Genomic DNA, 26,376 nt, shown 5'->3' with positions numbered 1-26,376 from the left:
AAATATTTAACATTAATGCATATATACCTAGACACAAATTAATGAGATCGGGAATTATCTTTGAAATTGACCCAGAAATAGATGAAAAAGAAATATTGAGCAGTATTCGAAGTGATTGTGAAGTTTTAGCAATTAAATGTTTAAAGGGTAGAAATAATGAAACAAAAAAGGTTAGATCACAACGAGTCAAAATTGTATTTAGAGGTAATAAATTACCGGAAAGAGTTTATATACATTCAGTGAGTTGTAGGGTTGAACCATTTATTCAGAAAGTAATACAGTGCCACAATTGCTGGAGGTATGGTCACGTACAGGCCCAATGTAAAAGTAAAATACGTTGTAAAAAGTGTGCAGAGGAACATAAAATGGAGGTATGTAAAAGTGAATTAGTGATATGCGGTCTATGTTATCGAAATCATCTAGCGGATGATAAAGGCTGTGAGGTTTACTTAAAAAATAAAAAAATTAAAGAGATTATGGCAATGCAGAATATAACATATTCCGAAACAAGAAAGATAGTGCAAAACAATGGATACGCTGAAGCAGTTGGTAACACCAATCAGTTTAAAACATATGAAAGTAGTTACCCAGAAATCATTAATACCACTGCACGGAATTCAAGTACATCAAGTAGTAATAGGTATCAAATACTATCAAGTTGGAAGGAAAAAGAAGAATATTATGACAAAGAAGTGTTAATGAGAATAAATAAGCCATATAATAGGAATAATATGAGAAATTTTTACAACAGAAATTTTGAACATCGGTCAGGGGTAGATTTAGTAGAAAGAAATGATAGTACTAACTCAAACAGAAGGAATAAAAGAAATGAGATTAGAGAAATATCAACTGCACGGAGGATACAATTGAGAAGTGATATTATGAATATAATTAAAAAACTAGAGGATCAGAGATATGGGATAGATGTAAATAAAGAAGAAAATATGAATTTGATAAAAACAAAATTAGAATTAGTTTTAGAAAGTTTAGGTAAAGGTAGTGGAAAAAAATCATTAGAAATGGTATATTCTGAAGGAATTGATTAATTATTTATTTAGCAAAGATTAATGTGTGAGTATGTAGGTATAAATTTAAAATTTAAAATTTAAAAATTATAAATATATATTGAAAAAGAAATAATAAGAAGATAGTTAAGGTTCTATTGTATTTATTTGTTTATTTGGTTAAGTAATGTTAAATTAATTAATTAATTATTGTTATTATTTTTTATATATAGAAGGATTAAATTATGAGAATAATGCAATGGAATATTAGATCGTTTTATGCAAATAAAGAAAGTTTAGAAGAGTGGTTATATAATAAACAATTAGATATAATAGCATTATCAGAAACCTGGTTCAATAAGAACAGGCAGTATAATCTAAAAAATTATAATTGTATAAGAAAAGATAGGAACGATAATAAAGGAGGGTCGGCATTATTTATAAATAAAAATATAGATAGTAGGGAATATGAAATAAATTTTGAATCAGTCGAAGATAATAATTGTCAAATGTGTGCAGCAGAAGTTAACGTTAATAAGGAAAAAATTTATTTGATATCATTGTATGTTGTTCCAAAAACGAATATTTCAAAAGAGCAATGGAATAGATTATTCTGTAAAATCCCAAAACCTTGTATCATAATGGGAGATTTTAATGTTCACCATTATGCGTGGGGTTGCTCATATAGTGATAGATATGGTAATGAACTATTGGAATCAATTGAAGAAAACAATTTATATTTAGTGAACAATGGAAGTCCGACTCTGGTATTCAAAAATACAAAAACGGTGGTTGATATAACTTTATGTTCATCAGAAATAATAAATAAGATAAAGTGGGAAGTGCAAAAGGAGTCACTGGGATCTGATCATTTTCCAATCCATGTTGAACTTAATGTGAAAAATGACAAATATAAAAATACATCAGTAAGAAAATGGAATTGTAAACGAGCAGACTGGGATAAATATAAATCCGTTATAGAAGAAAAATGCGAAAAGATAGATAATTCTACAACAGAAGTTAGTTATAGTGAATTATTAGATTGGATTGATAGTGCAGCTAACAGCAGTATACAAATTAATAAGGTGAGGAATAAAACCAGAAGACCAATGTGGTTTGATAATGAGTGCTTGGATTTAATTAAAAAACGAAGAGAAATAGAAGCAAAATACAGAAATAATGCGAACTGGGAAAACTTTATGGAATGTAATAGATTCAAGGCAAAAGTAAGAAGAATTTTCAAATTGAAAAAAAGAGAAAGCTGGAATAATTATATAAATAATATAAAACCTAAAACGCCCGCTAGGAAAGTATTCAAAATGGTAAGATCTATGCTAAATATAGGTGAATCGGGAAATGTATCAAAATGTAGTGATGATGTATTAGATGTTCTAGTAGACAAAATAGCACCACCAGGAGTTAGTTACAATATTGATGAAGATTTAAATGGGTATGCGGAAATGGAAAATGATTTATTAAGTAAACCGTTTACAAAATGGGAACTAGAAAAAACCTGGAATAAAAGAACGGATACAGCGCCTGGATTAAATAATATTCAATATTCAATGTTAAGAAACCTTCCAGAGAAAGGTAAACAAATATTACTAAAGATAATTAATAAATATTGGAAGAGGCCTGAATTAATTGATGACTGGCATATTAATAAAGTGATTTTATTAAGAAAACCAAATATAAATAGAAATGAAATAGATGCCTATAGACCAATAACTTTAAGCTCGTGCATAGCCAAGATAAAAGATAGATTGATAAAGAGGAGGCTAGAATGGTGGTTGGAACATAATAAAATATTCCCAAGAACTCAATTTGGTTTCAGAAGAAAACATAGTACAATGGATAATTTAAGTATATTTATTAGTGACATATATTTGGCATTTTCTAGAAATACATATGTTGTAGCACTATTTAGTGATATAAAGGGAGCTTATGACAATGTGATACCTAATATTTTAATGGATAAATTATTAAAGTTAGGTTTGCCATTAATTTTTGTACGAAGTATAATTTATAATGTTTTCCAAAGAAAAATAGTTTTAGAGATGAATGATAGAAAATATGAAAGATACTTATACAAAGGACTTCCGCAAGGGGGTATACTGAGTCCTTTATTATATGCTTTATATGCTTATGATTTAGAAAAAATTTGGGTACCTGGAACAAAGATCTTACAATATGCTGATGATGTTGTGATTTATGTAGAAAGGAAAACATTAAAAGATGCTTTGGAGATTATGACAAACAATATTGATTTATACAATTTATGGTTGAGCAAAAATGGTTTAACATTATCAGAAGAAAAAAGTACGATTGGTATATTCACTAGACATAATAAAAGAAATTTCCCAACAAGCATTCAAACAAAAAATTATAATATAAAAGTTCAAGAAATAAATAAATTTTTAGGAATTTATCTAGATCAAAAGTTGGCATTCAACACACATATAGAAAGTATTGAAAAAAAGACAGAAAAAAGTATAAATATATTAAGAATGTTAAATAAAACTTGGAATGGTTTACATCCAAGTTCAGCATTAAACCTATATAGAGTATTAATTCGACCAAAATTAGATTATGGCTCTTGGATATTTAGTAACAGCAGAAAAATTCAAGATTTAGACAAGATTCAATATCGATGTCTTAGAATATGTATAGGAGCAATGAAGTCAACGCCAACAAATGTATTATTATTGGAAAGTGGAGAAATGCCATTAGAAATAAGACGAAAGCTCTTATGTGATAAATATATTTTGAAAAACATGATAAATAATGAATCTGTGTTGAATTACAAACTGATGGAAATATGGAGATGTATAGATAGGAGCACATATTGGATAAACAAAAAAGTACCAGACATTCTAAGCAGTTTTCAATTTTTAAAGGATTATAGGAAATTTAACGTAGTCCATGGAGTTCATCCATATTATGAAAAATTGTATTATAATAAAAGAACGATTGTAGTCAAAAAAGAGTATAAAAAGTGGATAGAACACGATGGACCTAATAGTATAATTTTATATACGGATGGGTCGAGAAATAATGTTTCACATAAAGTTGGATGTGCAATATGGATTGAAAAGGAAAAAATACCCATATGTTATAAACTCCCGGAGTTTATTTCTATTTATTCGGCAGAACTAATAGCTATTCGTGAAGCTGTTAGAATAGCTAAAATAAATAAGTATAAAAAAACTATGATTTTAACAGATAGTTTAAGTTGTGTAAATAAATTAGAGAAGTTCATGAATACAATAGAATTTGAAGAAAAAATATATTTTGAAATATTGAATGATATAGAGATAATTACAGGGATTGGAAATAACATAAATATTGGATGGGTACAAGGTCATATAGGTGTGGAAGGAAACGAAAAGGCTGATGAACTGGCAAAAACAGCAAGTGTAAGCGGACAAGAATATAATAAATGCTTATATGGTGACATAATTAAGAAAATTAAAATTAAATCAGAGGAGAGATGGAAAGAAGTATGGAGAGAAACATCGCAAAGAAAAGGAAGGCATTACAAATTATATAATGACTGTTTATCGTTTAAACCATGGTTTGAAGAGTTTAAAAATGAAGAAAGAAGTTTTATTGTCACCATCAGTAGGATAAGAACCAAACACGGAAGCTATGCGAAACACTTGCATAGAATAAAAGTGATAAATTCAGATATATGTGAATGTGGAGAGGAAGAAGGTACTCTGGAACATATAATTCTGGAATGTAAAAAGTATGAAGAAAACAGAAAAAGAATGTTAAATTATATATATAGAAATTTAGATATTATCAAACCGTTTAACTTAGATCTATTAATTTGTAATAAGAATAGCTATAGAGTAATATATGAATTTTTAGTTAGATCAAAAATTAAAATATAAATTTGTATATTTAAAATTATATAGAAAATATTTAAGTTAAAATGTATGTTATATGGCTAATTGTATAATAAGAGGAAGCCAATAAAAATAAAAATAAAAAAAAAAAAAAGAAATAAAAGCCTGTTTTGTTCCATAAAAATCAAAAATCAAAATACAACAAAAAGCAACTCACAACAAACAAAAATCAAAAATTTAATCAAAATTAAAGTTTGCTCGTCACTAGAGTCCATTTTGTAGATTTTAGATTGCTATTTATTTTGTTCGTCAGTAGAGTCCTCTTTTTAACTTCCCGTAGGGTAAGTTATTGTAATGGGCCGAAAATCGAAATTGAAAATTTTTGCATTTCTCGACGTTTTGAAGGTTTCTGAACATTTTGGCATACCTCAGAAAAAATGGATGTGTGTGTGTGTGTGATACAAATTTCCAGTCACGTTTTTAAGCGCACGGATTAACCGATTTGAATGGTTCAAAAAACATTCGATTCCTATTGATAAGGAGAAGAGCTGATTAGTTTCTGGCAAAGGCAGGTCCAGCCGTTTCGGAGACACGGAGAAAAGAGTGCAGAAAATAGAAATCGAGTTTTTGAGAGAACGGATCATCCGATTTGTATGATTCAAAAAACATTTAGTTCGTAATGACGGGGAGTCATTATTAGTTTTTGGCAAAGGTAGGCCCAGCGGCTTCGGAGACACAGAGCTAAATACTTCTCTTTAGAAATTATTATTCCATTTAATGATCTTGCAAGATTTAGGATTTACAAATTGTTACTAGTTTTCTGGAACTTCTCCTAATAATCAAAATAATTATTTTTTTAGTATATATTTATATATTATTTTGTAATTACTCTATTTATCTAATATATCTAATTGACTTGGATGATTTTCTATTTTTTTCTGTTCACTCGAATGATTCACTTACCATACGACGAACTTATTTATTCTGGTAGTTCTGGTGAGGAGAATTGTTTCTTGGAAATGTTTAATGTAACGTCATATTTAAATTAATAGGATAAATTGAATAAAAATACCGCATTTAATTGTATTTAAACCATATTATATTTTATCAAATAATATTAACATAAAAGTTATCAAAATCTCGTTTCATGCTCGAAATCTTTTCATTTACAAATTCAGTCAAAGTAATTTGTTTTTTACTAATGTAATTTGTGTAATACAACTCGACAAATTTGCAATATATTTAAAAAATGCATATATATATAAGAATTCTGCAAACAATAACTTCGGTTGATATAAAAAATATCCAAAATAAAATTTAAAATTTATAATTATAAAACCATGCCTATTCAATTGAAAATAAACAAATGAGTTGATGGTAGTTCAAATTTATTTATTTTTTGTATAATTTCTGGCGTGTTTTTTCATTTTAGGTGAAAGTATAGAGTCTTGTTATTATTTTGATAGCACAGTTTAATTTATTTTTATAAAATTACGACACGGCATAATTATTTGGCCTAGAATTTTGTTGGCACCTTCGGAAATCTATGCCTAGAGTCAACAACTCACTCGAATATATTTTTAGTTTGGCTTTGACGAATACTTGAAATAATTCGATGGGACATTTGACTTATTTCTTTTAACATTTCTATAATATGTATACATATAATATGTATATATGCATGTATATATAATTGTATATTTGTGTGTACGTGTAATAATTATCGGTAAGTGTTTAGCCGAGATATTGTGACTTAGATAAACGACACCGTATTTCCTTGTTTTAAAATTGAAGTCATAAGTATTTTATTATGTCAGCTACAAAATGATATATGGACATTGTGAATATTACACACAAACGGACACATTCGCATACATAGATAAAAATACACTATATTTTATATACAAGTGCAAAAAACTTAAAAACGTCATTTTAATTATTTACTACCTTAAATGAATAAACGTATTTATAGCTAGGTATAAGTACAATTTTGCCTTGAAGATTTATTAAAATGCTGTCGATTTATTAAAACTAACCATTCTCGAGTCGACAATAGGTCAAATTTTGTCATACACACATAATTTTTCCAATTTTGTCTCAAACGATTCAAAATGACTTAAAACGCCAAGAAAACATAAAATTAACAAATCAGATTTTGAAATATAGAATTTTTCTCCAAGAAGTTAATTATAATTCAATATAGAAAAAAGAAATTGCACCAAGAACTTTATCTCTCTTTTTTCTTCTCCTCTTTCTCTTTCTCACTCTATTTCTTGCTTTCTCTTTCTCACTCTCTTTCTTGCTTTCTCTCACACTTTCTTTCTTGCTATCTCTTACTCACTTCCTCTTTCTTTCTATAACTCCCTCTCTCTCTCTCTCTCTCCCTCTCTTTCCTACTGGAAGTTAATTATTATTAATCAGGGTACTTAATTTATAATTATTATATAAAGGTAAAAAAACAGTAAAAATGTAATAAGATAGTTTGGATTAAAATGGAGACAAATTTGTAAGATCAATAAAGTAAGAATATTTATAAGATTATTAAAATATTTTGAATTAAGATAAGATCAGATAAAGCAGAAACCAAACTAATCAACTTTTTTTTAAAACTTCCCGTAAGATAAGTTATAGTAATGGACCAAAAATCAAAAATAAAATTTTTTGCATATCTTCACGTTTCAGAGGTTTCTCAACATTTTGGCATACCCCAGAAAAAATTGATGTGTGTTTGTGTGTATGTATGTAATGTATGGATACAATTTTTCGTCCACGTTTTCGGGCGCACGGATCAACCGATTCAATAGTTCAAAAAACATTCGATTTCTATTGATAAGGAGATGTGCTGATTAGTTTCTGACAAAGGCAGGTCCAGCAGTTACGGAGATAAAGAGCAAAAAGTGCAGAAAATAAAAATCGAGTTTTTGAGATATCGGAGAATCCGATTGGAATGATCTAAAAAACATTCCATTAGTAATGATTGAGAGAAGTGGTTATTAGTTTTTGGCAAAGGCAGGCCTAGCCATTTCGGAGATACACGGCTAAATGTGTAAAAAATGATAATTTTTGAGAGAAATAAGCATCCGATTTTAATTTTTCAAAAAAAAAATCTGCTTTTGTTGACATTATGATTATTTTGGGAAAAATATATTTTACTTTAATTTCCAAAAAATTTTGTGAGTATCGAGAATAATTCGGTTTTTCAAAATTTTAATTCCGTACGGGTAGTTCCAGCAATTTGCCTCAAGACAGAAAATGCCATCAATCACCACTAGTTTTATTTTAAATTTCACGCAAACGAAATCTCGAATACAATTAAATTCGGCTACTTGTCAAAAAAACATCAAAATCGGTCCAGCCGTTTCGGAAGTTACTAGCCTAAACTTAGAGATAAAATTTTAAAAATGACAATTTTGTTATAAGTATGCATTTTAGTTATATTCGTAAACATGTATTAAAAAACAACTACTTTAGTATTACAAACATACCCTTTAAATTTTCTTAAGAAAACAATTGTTCTAGGTTCAAATTTAAAAGAAAACATTAAATTTGAAAATAAATAAATAATGAAAAAGATCATGATTTGATCAGTAAAACCATACGAAAAACCCTTTCGCTTAAACTTGTGAATCCAAATGGTAAATTTTAAATGAGACATTTTTCTATAAAAAAAGAAGCTTGATAAAACTTCATTTATATTTAACACGTTCACGCCGGGGCCGATTTTCGTTTGTTTTGTTATGAGGCGGCGCTGAAATGAACATCGCGCTTCATCTGGCGGCGCGTGATTATTTGCTCTGCAGTACAGTGAGATCTTATTGTGCAAGTTTTGTAACTCGTGCCGTTTTTTTCATTCTGACCACAAATTTCCGACAGTAAATATAATTAGAAAGGTGATTAGAATGTTTTTTTAATTTTTACCCTCACAAAAAATGGATAACATGGATATGGAAATAAGTGAATTGCTTGGAATGTTTTAACAAATTACACAAAAAACAATAAATAATGCAGTTATAAATAAAACAATATTAGATCTTATGTTATTTTAACCGTATTTGAATTTTTTGTATAATACTGTATTATTATGTTTGTTATTGAACAAAACTTATAGTTCTGATACATTTTTGATTATAATTATTATTAAAAATAAATGTTTTAATGACAGTTTAGTGTGGGTCACCGGTGACCCGCGCCGCCCGATGAGACAGTTTAGTGTGGGTCACCGGTGACCAGCGCCGGCGCGAACGTGTTAAAAAAAATACTTTCTGGGCTACAATATGACTACAATGCATGAGAACATGAATTTTTATAATAAATGTAGGACATGGTCTAAAAATATTTTACAACACTTCCTTAAATGGTTCCAATTGTTAAAACGAAATCAATCAATTTTATTGTACATCCCCGACATGAGGAAACAATTCCTGTTGTTTATTCCTTGCGTTCCATTAAAGATCCAGAAATAGTTTTAGTAGAAGAACCCGAGCGGAAATTTAAATAGGGCACGTAATAGGGCTGGCCCAAAATTAAGTAGGGTCCCGATCCGGCAGCCCTACTCGGCCCATATGCGTTTGGTAACGCCTTGCCGGATCCGGTTCAAGTACGGCGAACTGTTCCGGCCCCTACTCGGTAACCGTAAATGGTCCCTATAACAATATCGAGCTTGGCCCTTATTTCAAAATTATCATGTGGCCCTGAAAATAATAATTGATATTGCCCAATAAAAAAAATACATATATTAAATTTTTGTATTCATTCTATTGTTGACAATAATAGTAATATTATATATGATAGTTATTATAGAATAAAATGTACAGATATATACACAACTAGCTGTAAGTGGAATTCTGTCTTAAGGCAATTAGGGCATCGTGCCTTAAGGCAAATTGCTGGAACTTCCCGTACCAAAAATTATTATTTTTTTAAAAAAGATTAACATTTTTGAAAAAAATTTACTTCGAAAAAATAAGATTTTTGACAAACAATTAGACAAAAAATTACTATTTTTAAAGAATTTTTTTTTTTTAATTTTATTTTTTTTTAATTTTTTTTTTTTAAAAAAATGTTTTCTTTATTTTGACATATTTTGAAAGATCTAAACTTTTTTTCGAAGCAATCGTACTACTTTAACTGCATAAAGACGAAATATCAAACCGCGTAAGCGCCGCGTTGGTACGGAACCCATAGGAATGTAAACCAAAATTATACTTATTGTTAAAATCTCAATAAAATATCTGATAATTTGATGTGCATATGTCTAATGATCATTTCTGACCGACAAATGGCTCATTTTTTCACTTTTTTCATTAGATCTCCGAAACCGCCAGACCTGCCTTTATGAAAATTTGATCGGTTCTTCACCTTGTCAATACAAGTAAAATGTTTTTTGAATTATTAAAATCGGACGCTCCGTTCTCTTAAAAACTGAGTTACCGTTTTCGCCACTTTTTGTCCCGTATCTTCGGAACGGCTGGACCTGACTTCGCCAAAAACTAATCAGCACGTTTCCTTATCAATACGAATCGAATGTTTTTTGAATTATTGAAATCGGTTGATCGGTGTTCCCGAAATCGTCGACGAAAATTTGTGTCCGCACATACATACACACACACACACACACACATACATCCATTTTTTCTAAGGTATGCCAAAATATTCAGAAACCTTTGAACCGTCGAGAAATGCAAAAATTTTCATTTTCGATTTTTTTGCGATTACTATAACTTGCCCTACGGGAAGTTAAAAATAAGAAAAACATGAAAATACATAAATTTATATAAGATTTTTCTTATTCATCATTGTAATCTTTATGGTCGATTTCATTTTTATTTTTGTGTCGAAAATCTCTTCTTTTGTCCCAATAACTTGAATAATAATTTATTATTTTTCAAGAACTGGATTGCACTTAAGTTCTAATCGGAGTTAATCTCGTATTTATTTCCAAATTCCGTATCTATTTCATCTGTAATAAATGTATAACCATAAATAAATAAAATAATAACTATAGTTAATTTAATATTCCATCTACCTCATATAATATATATATATATATATACATATATATCATGAGGTAGATGGAATATTAAATTAACTAGTATATATATATATATATATATATATATATATATATATATATATATATATATATATATATTGATTGTTTCTTTTCCGAACAGTAAATCCAATAATAAAAAACAATTTGTTTTTTGAAGATGTTTAATACGACGTTTCGGAACTCGGAACTTCGGAACAGTTCCATCATCAGGTTTATTCTGTCAAATACAATGTTTTTTAAAATATTGATTAACATTAATTAACGATGGTCAATACAGATTAATTAGAAAATTTTTTTTTATAAAGGAATGGATTATGTACCGGGGTAAAGAGTAATAAAAATTAACTAAAAAAGGTTTTATATAAAATTGAGAAGCAAAAATTATTTACCTGTAATAATTTATCACTAATATTTTTTGTTGTTAAAAACACTCGATTTTTTTGGAAGATATTTGTAGATGTTACGACTACACAAGACTTAAACTTTGAAGGCTTATTTGATTATTTTGCCAAATTACTCAAAGAAGAAAATATTTTCATTTCAGGAACAGCTCTATATTCTTTTAAAGAAATGTTTTCAAAAATTAAATCCACCACCCCTCCTAAATTCAATACTAACATAGTTTATTCCATCCCTTGCAAAAATTGGCCAAACATCGCAATACATTCATAAGAGAATGAGACAACACGAATTAAGCGTCACTCATCATAAAAGCCGAAATTTCCAAAGTACTCTTGTTCAGCATTCCATCGAAAACTCACATAATTTCACCTTTGAACCCAATATTTTATATAGAGAGGATTGTACTTTTAAAAGACTTTTTTCTGAAAGCAGTTTAATCTTTTTGAATTCGTCAAATAGTGTTAATAAAAGATCAGATCACTATATTATTCATGACTCATATCTAAATTTTTTAAACCTGATTAAAAACAATTAATCCTAATAATTTTTGAATATGTATATATATATATATATATATACTAGCAAACCCGACGAACTCCGTTTCGCCACCAGATGGTTTCGTGAGAAAGATGAAGAAATTTTTTGTTTGTTTTATATTTGAAAAGGAAAAATTTGATTTTATTATACAACAATAATGAATTTATTTCGATTACAAAAATGAAGTGTTTTTTAGTTGTACTTCTCTAAGTAAATGAAAGTGAATCCGCAAATTAGCCGTTTCATTGAAGTGCTCTTTGGTAAACCACATTTTTTGTTTTTTTTGTCTGACGTTAACACAAACAAAGCGGATGGTTTTCCAACTCGTGAACAGGCAACGTATAACTGCCCATGTGAAAAACAATGATTTTCTAAGTAATCTATTTGAAATTTATCCCGCAAACACTAAGCGGTTGGCCTTGCGACTTGTTATTGCGAACGCAAGGCGAACTGGAAATTGCAATCGTTTGAAGTCAAACGGAAGACCAGTCGGAATCATTGGTATGTCACCAAATCGCCAGCAATTTTTGATTGAATGGTGCGTGCGTGAATTCAGTGCGTGTACATCATTATCCTTTGCGGCAAGAATTGCTCGTTGACTTAACCAAGCATAATTCTGATAATACTCACTAATGTCATTACTCGAATTTTTAATTACGGTGCGTGAAGTTCCAGTAGCTTGCATTAAGGCACGATGACATGCACAATTAATTTTCTTAGCTATAAACCTTGCGGAGCCCGAGACCTTTCCAACGAATGCAAAAATGTCGAAATCGGTTTATGCGTTCTGGAATTATTTCGTCAGGAAGAAAAACCCGACCTATTTTCATATATATAGAAGATAATCTATTTGAAATTATTTAAAACAATAATTGATTATTTTTATTACTCGAATTTTTAATTACGGTGCGTAAACTTTCAGCAATTTGCATCAGGGCACGATGCCATGCACCACTAATTTTCTTAGCTATAAACCTTGCGGAGCCCGAAATCTTTCTAACGAATGCAAAATTGTCGAAATCGGTTCATGCGTTCTGGAGTTATTTCGTCAGGAAGGAAAACCCGACTTATTTTTATATATATAGAAGATATATATATATACATGTATATATGTTATAATATATTGAAATGTTATGAGATGTTGTTGGGGTGCTGATTGGATTGGGTTGGGTTCCAAATGTAGATTGATTCACTCTCCAAAGGGGTGCTAGATCCTTCCAACCTTTTCTTGGTGTCGTGGGCAGAGCTTATAGTTTATAATAGAAAATAACAACACTGGTAAGAGTCTCCTCAGAACCGTGAGCACTTTATATTGGTATAGGCTGAAAGAGTCTTTACGCAAAGTAGAATACAAACACTGAATCTAATTTTGACTTTAACTTTATTAATCTTTAATAACTTCACATCACAAACAAGCATAGATTCGTGCTAGACATACTCTCGACTTTCTCCTAAGACATCACTAGGCTAGACTTTTGACTAAGACATCACTGCCTTTGCTGGACGATAACTACTCTATTTATTTAGTATAGGACGTGACATATGTGTACTTCCGCATTCGTGCGCTGGCCTTGTACTTTGATTATTTATTAAACCCGCACGAAATGCATTGTTACACAATAATATGTACATCCATATATGTGCTTATATGTATGTTTTTGTGTGTACACTATATACATGCACTTGCATATATGTTCATGTATATAATTGTGGATACATTAATATATAGATATGTGCATATGTATTTATGAGTATGTAGGTGTGCATATACATGTGCATGTATATATATATATATATATATATATATATTTTGTAGAGTTTCGAACAAGAATCCAAAAATAATACAAAATAAAAAAAAAAAAGAGTGCGCGTAAGGATCACACGCGATTGAAGTAAAACTTTTAATATTGTATGAGTAGGCAATTAAGATAAAAATAAAAAAACATATTTGAATTTTAAAAATCATTTATTAATAATCACATATAACATCAATAACACAGTTTAAAACAACAGCGATAGATTAATTGCTATCATATTTCATATATGATATAATAGGTTTGTGATAACTGAAATGAGAGACATAAATTTTGCTTTGCAAACTATGTACATTTCTGGAGAAAACTGCATCAATAGTCGAGCCATACCTTGTGGTTGAATCAAATGGAGAATTATTCATTGTTAAATTAAATTTATTATTTAAAAAATCAAATAATGGTTGAGATTCTTCTGAACGAAATTTGACATTGAAATCTCCAGCAAGAATTAATGGTATCTCGTTGTGATTAGTGTTTAAAAGTTTTGCACCCTCATTAGAAAAATGAAGTAACTGCTGATGAAGAAATTCAATAATATTTGATATGTTTTTATTGGGAGAAATTTAAAGGACGACTATAATCAATGTTTGATTCTGTGTGTGTAATATCACCTACTTGTGTAATTTCATTAGGAATGTCCAGTAATATTGTTGGCGCAAGAAACTGCATAGGAGTCGCATTATGAAGAGTATCTGAACATGAATGATAGACAGCTACACCACCTGCTCTTGAGTTTGATCGTTTGTATTGAGTAACACAGTAATAGTTCTGAATATTAATTCGTTCTTCATTATTAATCCAAGTTTCCGAAAATAACAAAAACGTACAACGTTGTAGCACTTTATCTTGCAGATCAGGCAAATGAGCTCGTAAACTTTGGCAGTTAAACGAAAACAATGAAATGTCGTTCAAACTTATTATCTCACTCAATTTTTCTTCTTGTGTTATTAATCTACAAGTTGAAAGTCTTTGGAATTCAGTTTGTAAGTCCATTAATCCTGCTGGCCGTTTTCTACCATTATAAATTTTTTTGTCGTTGTTTTAGAAATGATGAACAATCCATTAATGCTGGTAACTCGTGATAATGCAACATATAGAAGCTGCTGATTATGTGTTTGGACAAAAGTATTTGTGTATTCAAATTTCGCGCGGGTCTTATCTTTGTAATACAGAGTGAAGTATGCTATGACTATGCGATTAGGCTTATTGTGTTTATGTACGTCCTGTTCCATTTTGTACTTCAAGGAGACCACATCCAGCAAATAAATCATCTTATATTTTAAATTGTGTGTTTGGTTAATGTTATTCTTTATTTTATTTATTACCATAAAATTGGTCCATCTCACGGATATCTAAAATCAGTGCATATTTAGTATTACCATAACCATAAATACACATACAAGTTTTGTTTACGCTGTACACGTGGGTCAACAAACTGGAAATATACATTCTTGGATTCAAGTTAGGTGAATATTAAAAACACTGCTTAATTCATGATCGGGAACAGCATTTTCGTGTAATTGGAGTTGGATTTGGCAAGTTATTCCTATACTATACAAGCTATACGACGCCGCCAAGCCATTTGACACATAACCTCTATCTGGAGTTACTACTACGTGCTATATCTCGGGATACATTGCTGAGGACAAATTAATTCAGGAACGATAAGTTTTACTGGAATTTTTGACCACACACAGGAATTTTTTGGACAATACACAGGGATTCTCTGGACAGCACACGAGGTAGAGCGAGGTATTCAAGTAACAACCTGTTGCTGAGTCTATATTATATACTCATTTTTATATTTTCTTTCATATATTTTGTAAATTACTATTGTTCAAATTATTACCTCAATTTTGTTATCGTAAAGATATATTGTATAAATTGCTTTGAAGTGTACAATTCCACTTTTAAAGTCATTATATTAACCATTACTTAAAATTTTGTTATCGTAAAGATATATTGTATAAATTGCTTTGAAGTGTACAATTCCACTTTTAAAGTCATTATATTAACCATTACTTAAAATTTTGTTATTGTAAAGATATATTGTATAAATTGCTTTGAAGTGTACAATTCCACTTTTAAAGTCATTATATTAACCATTACTTAAAGTTTTGTTATCGTAAAGATATATCGTATACGTTTTATCAAAGTGTACAATTCCACCTTGTAAAGTCATTATATTACCCATTATTTAAAATGACTGATATCAATAGAGTTTTATTACAATTTGCCATTGTTAAAAAGCATATTGAACGCTTTCAAAAATTTATAACTGCTGCAAGTAATGTAACTAATGTTTCTGAATTTAGTGTAAGGAAAACAAAGTTAAATGAATACATGGAGAAACTTGACCTATTATATGGTGTATTGGAAAGGCATAGTCCAGGAGAATTCACAAATGAATATGACAAATTTTATGATCTCAGCTTATCACTATTAGCTTCGTTGGAACAACATATAAGTAAGTTTGTTGTAAAAGTTGAACAAGGGCTAAAGAGTGAAGCAACGTTAGATGTAAAATTGCCAGTAATCTCTCTACCTAGATTTAACGGTGACACTAGTCAATGGCTTTCCTTTAAAGATATTTATGAATCACCAATACATAATAATGATAAATTAAGCCCGGTTCAGAAACTACATTATTTGAAAGGAGCGTTAACTCCACCAGCTTCTAATTTCATTTCTTCATTAAGTTTGACTAACGATAACCATAAGGTCGCTTATGATTTACCTTTTGAAACTTATAATAATAAATTTTTGATTATTAATAATCACTCAGGTGCTATAGATTCTATTCCTTATATAAATAAAAGTACACACGATTCATTGAAACAATTTTTAAATATTAATAGATTTCATTACCAATCACTCATTGCTATGTTCGAGGAAGCAAAGCATTGGGATTTAATTCTTTTATTGTTGTTAAACAAAAGGTTAGATTATAATATTAAAATAGCATGGCATTTAGCTAAATCTACAAAAACATTACCTACAATATCTGAAATTTTTAAATTCATTGAACAACGAACAAATGTGTTAGAAAATATTTGTGATGAAGTGTCTATAAAGACGGTTAACTTTAATAGTAATAATAAGTTTATTTTAAATAAGATACCAGTTTCAAAACGGAAAATCTTAAATTTATTTTTTACGGATGACAAAAGTTTAATTGAAACTTTAGGCTTGTTTTTAGATCTTATGAATGATACTTTTAAAATTTCTTCTCCGTCCAACTTATCGGAAACCAATATTACGAAAAGAGTAATGTTGGCCACAATTGTACAAATATTTGATCCATTGGGGCTAATAGCTCCTATTACAATTGTGGGGAAAATGTTAGTGCAGGAATTGTTACCAAATTTAAAAAATATTTCTATACTGCGGTGCATTTTGAAACATTTATCTATTTCTGAGATAGAATGCCACGGGTTTGCAGATGCATCTCTATCTGCATATGGCGCATGTATATATATTAAAATTTTTTACTCTAATAAAACTACATTTACCAATTTATTATGCGCTAAATCTAGGGTAGCACCAGTAAAGAATATTACATTACCCGCCTCTCTGAACTGTGTGCTGCACCTTTATTATCTAAAATTATATAAATATGTATGTACTAATGTCGATATCAAATTAATAAGTCGTTTTTATGGAGCGATTCTACTATCGTTTTTTCAAATTTGCCCACGTTATTTAGAGTAGTTGCCTTCATTTTAAGATGGTTGCCAAATATAAATCCAATAAAGAATATTTAAAATATTTAACTATGAATGAAATTCATAATTCTTTAAAAATATTATTTTTTTACGCGTCACCAACAACAAGAGAGTTTCGGAAGTATTATGGATGACTTCGGAACTGATCAGAACTTATATTCTAAATTAAAACCTTTAAGTTCAGCCGTTACACAATTAGTTTTTATTTGGCAATTTACACCTACATATGCTCCACACTTTGGCGGTTTATGGGAGGGGGTCGATAAAAAATAATGAAATCATATTTGCGTAGAGTGATTGGGTTGTTAAACTTACGAGGAATATGTTACATTACTTGCACAGGTCGAGGCAGTATTGAATTCACGTCCTGTATTAAGTATGTCAGATGACAGCACAGATGCGTCATATTTATCCCCCAGTCATTTTTTTGTATAGGTGATATAATGACTCCTGTACCAGAATATACAATCCTAATTGGTGTGCAAATAAATTAAAAATTTATAAAGATTACGACCATGCATGATCAATTTTAGAAAAATGGTCAAATCAATATTTAGAATAAAAATATTTAACTAAAATTGTACCTCTTCCAATAGAATAAATATGTGAAATTCCATCTTATAAATTGAAGTTAAATAATGTATTTTTAGAATGTTAGAATAGATTTTACTCAATTATGATATATACTTTAAAATGAATTATTATTGATTACTATTATTATTTTTATACAGTCCACTCTTCGAAAATATGTGCATCAAATTGAGATTACGATCAAATTATTCATTTATGTTATGTATTTTAGGTTAAGTTACAATTTTGATAAATGTTAATGTAATATTCCTAATTAATGTTAATAATGTAAAATTTTGGATGCTTTGCATCGCCCGGGAATATGGACAAAAGTATTTGTGTATTCAAATTTCGCGCGGGTCTTATCTTTGTAATACAGAGTGAAGTATGCTATGACTATGCGATTAGGCTTATTGTGTTTATGTACGTCCTGTTCCATTTTGTACTTCAAGGAGACCACATCCAGCAAATAAATCATCTTATATTTTAAATTGTGTGTTTGGTTAATGTTATTCTTTATTTTATTTATTACCAGTGTTTTATTGTATTCATATACAATTTTATCAAAAGTACCACCTTGTGATTTGTGTATTGTGAGTGCACAAGCAGACACTAAAGGAAAATGATTTCTTTTGACAAATATGATTTCCTGAGAATCGGCACAGCTGTCCTACTGATATTAAGAGTTTGAATATGATGTGCAGCTTTTTTCCTAATTTTGTTACCTATCTTACCAGGAAATTCAAACCATAAACGTAGAAGTTCATCATTATCGCCACGTTCTATGTACACTAATTTTCCTACACAACCATTAGCTAAGCCATCACTCACATCAATATTAGTTGTTATTATGCAAAATTTATTCAGAACTAAAATTATTTCATACGGCAAACCCCCGGTATCAATAACCGATTTTTGTGAAACTGCTGACGAATGTATGATTGTTGATCTGTCGCATGGCAACCTACATAAATATCCGTGGCAGTAGATATTATTTTGTCTTCAACGAGATTCAATATAAATTTATTATATTCCATGACACATTTATTCTCTAAGAAAAGTCTTATTCCATGAGGACATAACATAAAAAACATGATTCAATTAATGCAAGTTCATATAGGGTTTAGCGCTCGACTTACGCGACATCAGCGCTTACGGCGTCGTAGTGTTCAACTTCACGTTGGCGTTTTCGTTGCATTTGTACGGATTTACACCCGTGTAGCCTAAAGAAATTTTTACACCCATATCGCGCCTAAAGAAGTTTTACTTCAATAACATAAAATGCAAATAAAATAACATGCGTCTGACAGTCTGACGCGCACGGCGAATCGTGTTCTCAACTGCGCGTGCTTTGCTTTTGCTTGCAATAATTTTGTTTGCGCACTTTGCTAACAGATTCGCCGTACGAATTCGTGCAAAGGAGACTTAGTGCATAAGTGATTGCGCTCAAAAGTATTCAATTTGCAGTCGTTTTGCCTTACTATACTAAGTCACAATACAAAAAAAATTACTTATTCAAAAAATTATTTAGAAGTTTCATTGTGTCAAAAATTTATTTGGTTGGCATTTTGTACGGAATATTTACTCAATGGAGCGCTTTGGGTCTGAACTTTTTTTTACTGTTTTCCAATTCGTCTGGAATTTTGGAATTAGGCTCATCTCACTCTCAAGTTCGAAAGTGAAAACAATTTAGACTCCTTTGCACTACCCGGGGGGATGCCATTTCTTTTCAGTGGTTTCAGTGGATAAAAGAACTAATTATAAAAGAAAATGTTTAATAATGTTTTCAAAAAAGTACATACTTTTCAAGTTACTGGCTACTGAAAATTTGTTTCTTTTTTGCGTTTTTCGTCGTTTTTTGCTAATATCTTCAAAAATATACATTTTAACGAAAATTATGTAATGAACAAAATTATATCAATAAAAATCCTAATAAATCGCTATTTTACAGTGTTCTAGGAACAATATTAAGTTAATTATGAAAATGGGTTTTTATAGTTCTCCAAATAAGCTTTAAAAGAAGTACTTCTGCGTGTAAAATGAGTGAGCTATCATGCAATTAAAAGACGCACACAATGTTTTTTTTCATTTAAATCAAATACTTTTGAGTGCCATTTCCACCAAAATTAAAAATAATCGTTTTCCATCTAGAATTAGCTTGGTTTGAGAGATTTTGATGGATTCTAAAAAATACCATAACATTAGTACAAACGATTTTCAAAAAACTCATGATTTCATAAAAAAAAATCCATTTAAAAAAAAACAATTTCTCATTATAATATCTCTGAAAGAATACGTATTAAAGTATATATATGAAAATTCAAGGTATTTTTCAGACTGATTATTGCTTTTTATTATTTTTTTGTTATACAAATATTGATAGAGTTCTAATTGTTTAAAGAGTGCGCGGTGGTCCAACCAGAGTGTCTTTCGAGCCCTTTAATCCTCCGCCGTTTCAAAATAAGAGAAGTTACGGCAAAACTTATAATAGAGAAAGTTGTAGCTCATTTAATCACCTTTAAAATAGTATATTACAACTTATGATAAAATCAAAATTAAAAGAGTTATAATCCAATTAATGCGGGGGTAGTGACGAAATGCAAATTGTTTTCACTTCTCAACTTTAGATTAAGATTAGCTGGGCATACGCTTTTTTCCTCTCCATTTACTGCAATAATTTTGTTGATAGTAGGTTGAATAGAGCACATGTGAACAAAATTTGACAAATTAATTCACTTCAAATATGAGCTTAAGTAATAATGTATATTGAATTATTAGTGTGAAAAATGCAATTTAGATATTAAAATACTAAAAGCCAGTTAAAATATGGTACGAAATTATGAAAATTGTAGGCAACATTATTGAAGCAATTATTTTGGGTAGAAAAATTCAAGATGATATTGTACCTTGACCGCATGCTATATATTAATTTTTTCTGAATTTGTTATACTTTTCAAAAGATTTCAATTTTCAACACGTGTATCTATGCTATGACAATAAATACATGGTGATAAATTTAGAAAATCAATGTTTTAGCCGTGAATAAACAAAAAATCATTCATTTAAACATCCACATCTACAGGTATGTCTAAAAATATTGTATAACTCTTAAATTCAATAAAATAAATTGAGCTATTATAAATAAATTTGCTCTATAAATCGCAGTGTATAATTTTTAATATATAATTTTATTGAACATATTTTAATATTTGTTAAAGGGATAATTAAAGTGTTAACTGTGGGAATTGAGAATAATCATTTTATTTGAAACAGTACTACATTTAACATCACTCATATATTGGTGTAAATAGTAACTCAAAAAACAATAATGATTATTTTCAACTGAACGGTATAAGTATTAGTATAGGATATTAAAAAACGTAGAGGTGGGTACAGGACAACGTCTGTCGGGTCATCTAGTATATATATAAAACCCTGCAAATATTTATGACGTTAAAAAATGTAATAAATAAAAGTACTTTAAATAGATTGCTGCAAAGCGTTAAATTGAATTTTAAAGTATACCGATTTGCTGTAGGGTCTTGTATTGTTAAAACGTGTTTTTTATAATTTAATTTTGAACAAATTTGCCAAATATAGTAAATAAATCGTACTAATAATTCAAAAGTTACACGTAATGTAAGCGCAAAGTACATGTATACTTTATTTATTCTTATAACAACTACAAAAAATCTGTGGTACATTTTTCTATAGTTTTACAGTTAACTCCTAAATTATCTAATTTATCTTAAAACTATCTTTAGCAAGTTAAAAGATAATGAAATTATCTGCGTTTTTCTCTAATATAGTATGCAAGTCTAAAAAACTTCCGTTACTTAAATATACAGTTAAATTAGTTGTGTACTATAAAACATCTTATACAGCCTGCACTTTATTGTTTTAAAAGTCATTTACACGTTTTCAATTGCATTTTAAAGTATACCGAGTTGATGTAGGGTCTTATATTGTAAGAAGGTATCGTAAATCATTCAATTTTGAATAAATGTTTCAAATACATCATTCAAATTAATTAATTTGTTCAGAAGTTACAAGAGATTTAATAAATAAATGCAACAACGAGTCGAGTCGATGTCGATTCGAATCGCGTCGTACTATATACAGTACAGTGGGTCAAAAAGTTTTATATGGTTAAAATGCTTGTAGGGTATCAAATGAAAGGTCTCGACGAGCACATCACGAATATCATAGTTATAGACCTTAAAAAACAATAGGGTTCCGTACTCTATACATTTAACAATAATCTAATGATTGTTCATTTTGAGCGCTATTTTAGAGTATGTCGAGTTACTGTAGAACATTACAATATCAGACAATATTTTAGATAATTTAATTGTGTACAAATTCGCCGAATACATCATTCACATAAATTGGAGGGTTTAAAAGTTACAAGAGTTTCAATAAATATGTGCGCAAACGAGTCGAGTCGAAGTCGAAGTCGAAGTCGATTCGAAGTTTTTTCGTACTATATACAGCACAGTGGGTCAAAATGTTCCAAAAAGTAAAATTGCATGTGGGGTATCAAATAAAAGGTCTCGACGACCACATTACGAATATTATACTAAAAAAAACTTAAAAATCAACAGAGTTCCTTACCTTTTAACTAGTCACTTATTTAACTAGAACTTCACACTAATTTTCATTTTTTTCGCATTATATTAAAGTATAGCCAGTTGAGTTGCAAAACAACATTGTAAATTATTCAATTCTGAATAAATTTGCCGATTACATCATTTATATCAGTGATTTCCAAAGTGGTCCATATGGACCACCAGGGGTCCATGGCAACTTTTAAGGGGTCCACGGCGGCAAAAACAAAATTTGGGGGTCCACGAAATAAAAATGGGGGTCCACGGCAGTGGATTACAATACACCATGTTAAAATCTATTTATTTACTTTAAACGATAATATAATATATAGATTTACAACAAATCGTTTAATATAGTTGGCAATATTTAGAAATGATTCAAAAAGTAAAGAAAAATATTACATATTTATATAAGGTGTAGCATGTAGGCATCCGAGTTATCGTTACACTATACGCTGGCTGTTGAAAAGCTTATTTTTGGTAAGATTTTTGCCCTTAGAATTTATAAATACCAAATGTAGAGGTTTAAATGGCCATTTAACGAAGTGTGATATAGATACCACTTATTTGGATTCGATAAACAAAATTTTCTTTGAATTTTAGTTCTCTCAGCAACGAATTTGGACTCAAGTGATTTGAACTAAACTTTTAGACATTTAAATTACACAGATAATTTTGTGCTTTGGTGGACAGTAAATATAGATATAGTTTATTTCTGGGTTGGTTATTGAAGAAACTTGCTTATATGAAATGTTTACTGACAAATGTTATAGGTTTGGTAGTGCTTCATGATGTTTCTGATTATTATAGCAGTTCTACCGTCAGTTGTTCCACGTGGATTAATGTTGTAACTGGTTGCATGGCACCGTGCCTTAAGGCAAATTGCTGAAACTTCCCGTACCGTAAATTAATTTTTTTAAAAAACCTTTAAATTTTTTTGAAAACACTAAAAAAAAGATTTGAGAATTTTGAAATTTCTGAAAAAATTTGACTTTTCTGAAAAACTAGATTTTTTTTATATTACGAAATTTTTTATATGTAGGGTAGGGCGGGGCTAGTTGAGCATAGGAGCAAGTTGAGCAATCGAAATATCTCGAAAACTATTCCGTTTAGGCATTAATGGCGGAAAGATAGAGGTTTGGAAGAAATAAACATCCCGCGATCGCTAGTGGCCGCTGGACAAATGAGTGAGGCTCACGGGCGTTTTGTTTATTTTGAGACCAAAAAGTAAAAAAGTAATTCATCACGAGTTTTTGTCTGGTTTAGTCAAATGTTATTTATTTTCAATGAGGTAAATGTTATTCTTCCATATAATTATAGTACATTTAATATCCACAGAGATTCTGGGTATAATTCTCACGTTTTTTTTATAAACTCACTTTTATTTTGAAAATCCGAGTTGGGGTTAGTTGAGCATAGTTGATAAATTTGTTCTGTCACTAAGACAATTACCATTAACTTCCAGAAATTAATTATTATTTTTAAGATTTAAGCTAAGTCTATGAGTAATAATATAAATAAATAATGATTTTAAACAAAAATACTGAATATAATGATAAAATATTCCCTAAGATACGATATTGTTTTGTTGATTCTACTTTTGATTAATTATTCAAAGAAAATTACTATAAGTTTTGTTTTCTCTATCAATAAAGACTATTAACATAGAACTGGTTATTAAAAACTAATTTTATTTCATCACTAATCGACATTGAACCTATGATTTCATTATAATCTCTTAGTGCTCAACTTGCCCATGGAGTACATTGAGCGTACTTGACTTTTTGCATTTAAACAGCTGTAACTTTTAAATTTTACTTATTGCCAAGAAATAGGTTTAACACTTTTGTTAAGCGATAAACAACAAATCCATTAAGCCGTATAGCAATTTATTGAGACTTTTCATTGAGGAGCTACATCCGTTTAAGTAAAAAGTTGCTCAACTAGCCCCGCCCTACCCTACTTTCAATTTTTCTGAAAATTTTGAACTTTTTTGAAAGCAATTGTGCTGCGTGGCTGTTTTAGAGAAAAAATATCGTAAGCCGTAATCGCATCGCATCGCAGTCTAACGGATTAAAATTTCTATAACATATCTGATAATTTGATATGCATTTGTCTAATGATCATTTTTGACCGCCAGATGGCACTTTTTCACTTTTTTCACTCATCTCTGAAACCGCTAGACGTGCCTTCGCAAAAATTATTATACTATATATAAAAATGTTCATTTTCGATTTTTTCGCGATTACTATAATTATAGTAAAAATCAAATTTTTACTTAAAAAAAGTTAGCAAAGCGTATTTTCGAAAATAACATATGATCAATTTGATGATGTATTAAAAATAATTATAATGCCGCTATTTATTACTTAAGTTTTGAAACTAAACTCATTATATATTTATCTCAGCAAAGTCCATTTTAAATTCATTTTATTGCTCGATATATTGAGTTGAGCATAGGACGATCTGTTAATAGTATCACAGATAACAAATATATGTTACGTGGTAAAAAGATACAATTTAAAAATACAATAAAAAACATTTTGTTCATAAATATTTTTTTCAAATCACAATTGCGGACTTTTAGTAAGAAATTGATTACTCGATTATATGTTACAATCATCTTTTACCATGCTATATTTTTTTTCGCATTTGAGACTTTTATAAAAGTTTGTTCAATTTTCTTCATAATTAGCTTGAAAAAATTACTATTGGCTTGTTTGTTTTTTTTTTTAATTTTATGAAATTAAATTCGCCTTTGGAATTTTGTATTTAGCAATTTTCTCATTCATAACGTTTTGTCACGAGACAATTTTGTAGATTTTTGAAAATATCTGGACAACGGTTAAAGTTAGAACAAAATTTCGTTAGAACAGAACTTGTAGCTTATGAAATTTTGAATAATTTTGTCTCAATACACATTTTTCCAAATGTATTTTTAACGAGATTTTCAGACCAAAAACTAAGTACAACACTATATGATTTGTTAATGAATCATTTTATATATAAAAAGTATATAAATAATTTATTTGTTTATACTTTCTTTACAATTTGTTGATAAAATTAATAATACTAAATATAAATAAATTTATTATAAAACAAACTTAATCTACATATATTAGACAAGTTTAATAAATAATACCAAATTTATCCCTGCTTCACATTTGCGCACTATTTATTTTTTCTTTCCTTATCTTTGTTATTAAAATGATTAATAATCATTTATTTATAAACAAATGCAATCGTAGTTTGGCAAATGCACATGGTCATCTCCTGAACTAAACTCCTGAATTTTAGGGAAGTACTAAAACGTTAATTAGTGTATATTAAGTTTGGGGTAAACAAGGAAAGTGCATTTTGCCCTAAACATTACCCTGTGTAGATACATAAATTGTATAATAATATAGATACATTTGTATAATAGTTTCTAATGAAGGCAACATTTGATATCCTCGAAACGTTAGTAATATAAAAAATAACAAAAATACATTCGAATAATTCAATATGTAACTCCAAATTTATATACATAAACTAAATTACATGCAATTATAATAAAAAATGTAGTTTTTTTATCAAAATATCGCACAAATTCTAAAAAAATATTTATGTACAATTGTTCCTTATACATATATACATACATTATTAAAAAAAACTGCATCCAAAAATATCAATTTTCAACGATTTTACAGCTGTCCCATTTAAAACCGGTACGCCCAATTTGCACTTAACCTAAAACGAGGCCTAGATCCAGGTTGAGTGCAAATTTGGCGTACCGGTTTTAAGTGGGACATCTGTAAAATCGTTGAAATTTGAT

The 26,376-nt window shown here is 29.3% G+C and overlaps 1 protein-coding gene across 1 annotated transcript; it reads left to right on the top strand.

The window, feature by feature from the left end:
- The first annotated feature begins 1,645 nt into the window (after nt 1–1,645).
- On the top strand, nt 1,646–18,192 carry LOC113380700. Its single transcript, XM_026619840.1, has 7 exons — nt 1,646–2,210; nt 2,349–2,991; nt 3,046–3,332; nt 3,426–4,752; nt 15,880–16,445; nt 16,860–17,129; nt 18,188–18,192. Exons 1-7 carry the CDS (start codon nt 1,646–1,648, stop codon nt 18,190–18,192), a joined length of 3,663 nt encoding a protein of 1,220 aa, XP_026475625.1.
- Nucleotides 18,193–26,376: the final 8,184 nt, after the last annotated feature.

The sequence above is a fragment of the Ctenocephalides felis genome, unplaced genomic scaffold, assembly GCF_003426905.1.
Source record: "Ctenocephalides felis isolate EL2017-DRISC unplaced genomic scaffold, ASM342690v1 CF-g0.4_SCAFFOLD_02321, whole genome shotgun sequence".
NCBI lineage: Eukaryota > Metazoa > Arthropoda > Insecta > Siphonaptera > Pulicidae > Ctenocephalides > Ctenocephalides felis.
The sequence above is the reverse complement of the archived record's forward strand: the minus strand, read 5'-3'. Positions and strand labels throughout refer to the sequence as shown.

Bases quoted from the DNA above. Each gene is read 5' to 3' on its own strand.
- LOC113380700 (XM_026619840.1), top strand. From the start codon at position 1,646: ATGGGAGATTTTAATGTTCACCATTATGCGTGGGGTTGCTCATATAGT. The intron at 2,992-3,045 runs GTTAGGTTTGCC...TGTTTTCCAAAG, and splicing joins TTAATGGATAAATTATTAAA to AAAAATAGTTTTAGAGATGA. The intron at 4,753-15,879 runs GTATGAAGAAAA...TGATATCAATAG, and splicing joins ATAATTCTGGAATGTAAAAA to AGTTTTATTACAATTTGCCA.